The 4,622-nt window shown below is 57.3% G+C and overlaps 1 protein-coding gene across 1 annotated transcript in view; it reads left to right on the top strand.

The window, feature by feature from the left end:
• Positions 1-4,622, top strand: part of GPR108 (G protein-coupled receptor 108) — a gene marked incomplete in the record, with an annotated part of 11,812 nt that overhangs the window by 5,518 nt on the left and 1,672 nt on the right. The window contains 9 exon segments of the mRNA XM_027768984.1: positions 468-592; positions 675-721; positions 1,002-1,070; positions 1,145-1,249; positions 2,568-2,701; positions 2,817-2,892; positions 3,532-3,605; positions 3,687-3,804; positions 3,932-4,062. Coding sequence (XP_027624785.1) covers positions 468-592; positions 675-721; positions 1,002-1,070; positions 1,145-1,249; positions 2,568-2,701; positions 2,817-2,892; positions 3,532-3,605; positions 3,687-3,804; positions 3,932-4,062 — 879 coding nt within the window.

Raw genomic sequence — 4,622 nt, forward strand, 5'->3', positions numbered from 1 at the left:
CCAGGGAGGTGGCCATGCCACAGTTCTTTCTCCTCTTGGGATTTTGGGCATATACACACTCATGTCCAGTGTCATTTTCAAGCTGCCAGAATCGGGACTAGAACCGCAGTCAGATGTTTTCTTTTAAAATAATGTAGTCAGGGGTTGTCAGGTGGCATGTCAGGTCCCACCTGGCCGACCACAGTTCGAGTCCCAGACCTGGTAGCTTGCTTTCTCACTTTTTTCCTCTCTCTGGTCAAGTAGAAATGAATGAATAAATAAAGTTAAATTTTAAAATAGTCATGGATTTAAGTAGAATGAGTGAGTCAATGTCCTGGCAGATGACAGATCACTGCCGGTGTGGGCAGCACGCAGTCGTGGCAGCCATGTCCATGGGCGTGGCCAAATGGTGGCTGAAATGTGGGGACCACTGACCCAAGCCTTCAGCTCCCCAAGCTCAGCCCCTGCACCCCTCACGCTCGCCCCAGGGTCCAGGTGCGGAAATATGGAGAACAGAAGAAATTGCTTATCTCTCCTGGGCTCCTCCCTGAAGCTCCCTCCAAACTGGGGCTTCCGAAGCCAGAGTCCACGGTCATCCCGAAAGCGGACAGCGGTGAGTCAGGCTGACCATGCACCCCGCCCCTCATTTTCCTCTGTCTGTCCATCTCTTGAAGTCACTCACCTGTCTCCTACAGGGGCCGCCAAACCCAACAAGGTCACTCCAAAACCTGCAGTGTCTGAGGTTCGGGAAGCTCGGTGGGAGGGACCCGAGCCCGGGGCTAGCTGCTGAAAGGGCCCTGTGCCTTTTCTTTTCGCGTTTTATTTATTTATTTGCATGGGAGAGCGTGCGCACCTCCAGCTGGGTGCTTCCACCGCGGCCCGGCCACAGCCGGCCCAGCTCATAGGCGTTCGCCCACCCAGCACGCTCTGGGAGGTCCCGGGACGTGAGCCCAGTACCTTCCCCGTGTGGGTCCAGTTGGATTGTGCCTGTGCGACCACCCAGCCCTGCTCTGTCCCTTCAGGGCCCCAGCGGGGAGGACAAGGAGCTGGTGCTAGGCCTGAGCCACCAGAACAACTCCTACAACTTCAGCGTGAGTGCAGTGCCCACAGCCCCGCTGCCCCCAGGCTGGGCACTGCCAGGCTGAGATCGCCCCTTCTCCACCAGTTCCACGTGGTGATCGGCTCTCAAGCCGAAGAAGGCCAGTACAACCTCAACTTCCACAACTGCTACAACATGGTGCCCGGGCAGGAGCATCCGTTCGACATCACTGTGAGTTGGGGAGTCGGGGGCTGCAGCAGGGCTAAGGGGGCGCTTACTACAGGTCCAGACTACCGGCTGCTTCCCCACCCCCCAACTGCTAGAGGGTGCATGCCCTCACCAGAGAGGGAGAGAAAGCATCCCAATTGTACGGTCACCCCTCAATCCCTTCCCCTCCATCTCTCCATCCTGTCGGGATTTGGGACATGCACACGCACCAGGTGTGCTTTTCTTTCTTTTTATTTTAAAGAGAGATTTTTGCTACAGGGCATGTGTGCTTGCTGGCAAGACAAAGACAGAGAGACAGAAAGTGAGAAATCACTCCCCAGGGGGGATGGCCACACCCCCAATCCCTTCTCCATTCTCCTCTCGAGATCTTGGACACACACACACATACATGCTCAGCGTGAGTTTAAGCCACCAGGTTTGGAACTCGAACCATGGTCGACTACGTGGGAGTCCAGTGACGTAACCATTACACCATCTGCTGGCCCCACCTGGTGTGTTTTTCAAGTTGCCAGGGCCAGGATTTGAACCATAGTCAGACATGTAGGATTCATCTCCTTTAACCTCCAGGCTATGGGGCTAGCCCGTAAGTTTTGTTTTGTTTTGTTTTGTTTTGTTTCCATTAGAGGGATGGGCACTCAGAAAAGAGAGAGAGAGAAAGAGAGAGGGAGGAGAGGAGAGCACAGCCTGTCTCTTCTCCATTCTTCCCTCCTTTTGGGATGTTGGGCACACACACATGCCTGGCATGTTTTTCAAGCAGGGACTCGAACCACACAGTTAGTCACATGGGATCCAGCTGCCTCAACCACCAAATCACAGAGCTGGCCCAAGCTTAACTTCTTAAAATCCTCCCACTGCTGGGACCAACGGATGGCATAATGGTTACGTTGCTGAACTCCCACGTAGTTGACTGCGGTTCAAGCCCTGGACCTGGCAGCTTAAAACTCACGCCAGGCACGTGTGCGTGCCCGAGATCCCGAGCGGAGAATGGAGGAGAAGGGATTGCGTATGTGGCAATCCCCCCGGGGGGGGTGATTTCTCACTTTCTGTCTCTCTGTCTCTGTCTTTCCAGTGAGCACACACATTCCCTATACCAAAAAATCTCTCTTTTTAAAAAATAAAAATAAAAATAAAAAACCCTCCTGCTGCTGGTGGGATAAGAAGGGAGCTATTAAACCCATTTGAGAAATGAAGCAAACTGAGGCTCAGCGAATTACCCGCCTACACCGGGGGAGAGGCGGAGCTTCCTCTTGCACTCCCAGCTTCCCAAGTCCAGAGCTGGGGGCTGTAGGACCCCCACCACCTACTCTCTCTCTCCCCCAAGGTCATGATCCGGGAGAAAAACCCAGAGGGCTTCCTGTCAGCAGCGGAAATTCCCCTTTTCAAGCTCTACATGGTCATGTCCGCCTGTTTCCTGGCTGCCGGCATCTTCTGGGTGACCGTCCTCTGCCGGAACACGTAATGTTCTTGCCCCTGGGGGTCTCCCACTGCGTCTCATCAGACCCTCCCATCCCCGCCCTCTCCAACTGATGCCCCCCTTCTCTCCCTGACCCCCCTGCAACCCCTTCCCCAGGTACAATGTTTTCAAGATCCACTGGCTGATGGCGGCCCTGGCTTTCACCAAGAGCATCTCCCTCCTCTTCCACAGCGTGAGAGTCTTGGGCTGGGGGGCAGGAGGGGCGGGCCGGGGAGAAGAGACCATCCAGGCACCCCCCAGCAGGTCTCCACAGGGCCAGGCAGGGGAGGCCCGCTTGTCCAACCGTCTGCATGTCCACCCATTTGACTGTGGCCAGCTGTCCTGCCACGCCATGTCTGCTGGGTCTTCTCCCCAACATCTGGCTCTCCACGGGTCTAGCCGTGACCGCCCACCTCGCCTGTCTGACGTGCCTGTCCTCCCAACCATGACCAATCTGCCATGGTTTCCGCATGTCAGTCTATTTTCGAGCGCTCCTCCCTACCTTAATTACAGATGTTCCTTGACTTACAATTGGGTTACCATACCAAAAAAAAAAAAAAAACCATCGGAAGTCAAAAATGTGAAAGTCGAGCCATCGTAAGTCGAGCTATGACAAGTCGAGCCATCGTCAGTCAGTCATCCTATAGGGAACCACGGTCAGCGCTCGTGTCCCTTGACCTGCAGTGGGGTTGGGTCTGGATAAACCCATCATAAAGTCAGAGCATCCGAAATGGGGGACCCCTTATATCTGGCAGTGCTTTCAGCTTGTCCGTGTTCCTGCCCACCCCGCACATCCTCCCATCTAACTGTCCGTCTGTCCGTCCACCTTCAGATCAACTACTACTTCATCAACAGCCAGGGCCACCCCATCGAAGGCCTCGCTGTCATGCACTACATCACACACCTGTGAGTGCCCCGTCTGCCCGCAGGGGGGAGGCAGGGAGGGGCCGGGCGCCACCTCATCGGCACATCTCCCCACTCCCCCAGGCTGAAGGGTGCCCTCCTCTTCATCACCATCGCCTTAATCGGCTCTGGCTGGGCCTTCGTCAAGTACGTCCTGTCGGATAAGGAGAAGAAGATTTTCGGGATCGTGATCCCCCTGCAGGTGTGCGAGGCGAGGCCTCCTGATGCGGCGGACGTGGGCGGTTGGGAGGGAGGGGTGCGTGGGGAGCTGGGCTCCGGGGCAGGGGTGGGGGATGCAGGGCAGCCCCGCCCACCCCGCCTCTCCGCCCGTCCTGGCCAACGTGGCCTACATCGTCATCGAGTCCCGGGAGGAGGGCTCCAGCGACTACGGGCTCTGGAAGGAGATCCTGTTCCTGGTGGACCTCATCTGCTGCGGCGCCATCCTCTTCCCCGTGGTCTGGTGAGCACGCGGCCCCGCAGCCATGAGACCCTGCCCTCCTACCCGTGCGCGTGGGCGGAGTCACCGCCCACTCTGGGTGACCCTCACCACCCTGTACCCATCAGGTCTATCCGGCATCTCCAGGAAGCGTCTGGCACGGATGGGAAAGGTGAGACTAGGCACCTCCTGGTTCCTAATCGGCCCCTTTGCTGCTTCCGACCTCCTGTCTCTCGAACCAATGCCCTGAGAGCTGCTCAGGCCCCGCCCCCAGATAGCCTGGCCACACCCACCACAACGCTCTTTGCCCGGCCCACTCTGGCCACGCCCACTGTGGCGCTTTAACCGGGATCTGGGGAGGGGCTCAGAGTTGCTCCATCTGTAAGTACTGGTTGTCCCTGTGACGGCCCCGCAGCAGGTCATCCTGTGTCCCTCCTGCTCGCTGCCCCCACTCCCACCGCCTCTGTCTTCCCGGAAGCTCCCACCCAGCATCTCTTGGACACCCACGTCCTGTACTCTGTCCCCCTTCTTGGCTCCTCCCTCCTCTCTGATCACCCCTCCTGCCTCTGTACCCCCTGTTGTCC

The sequence above is a fragment of the Tupaia chinensis genome, unplaced genomic scaffold, assembly GCF_000334495.1.
Source record: "Tupaia chinensis unplaced genomic scaffold, TupChi_1.0 Scaffold148210_1, whole genome shotgun sequence".
Lineage (NCBI taxonomy): Eukaryota > Metazoa > Chordata > Mammalia > Scandentia > Tupaiidae > Tupaia > Tupaia belangeri.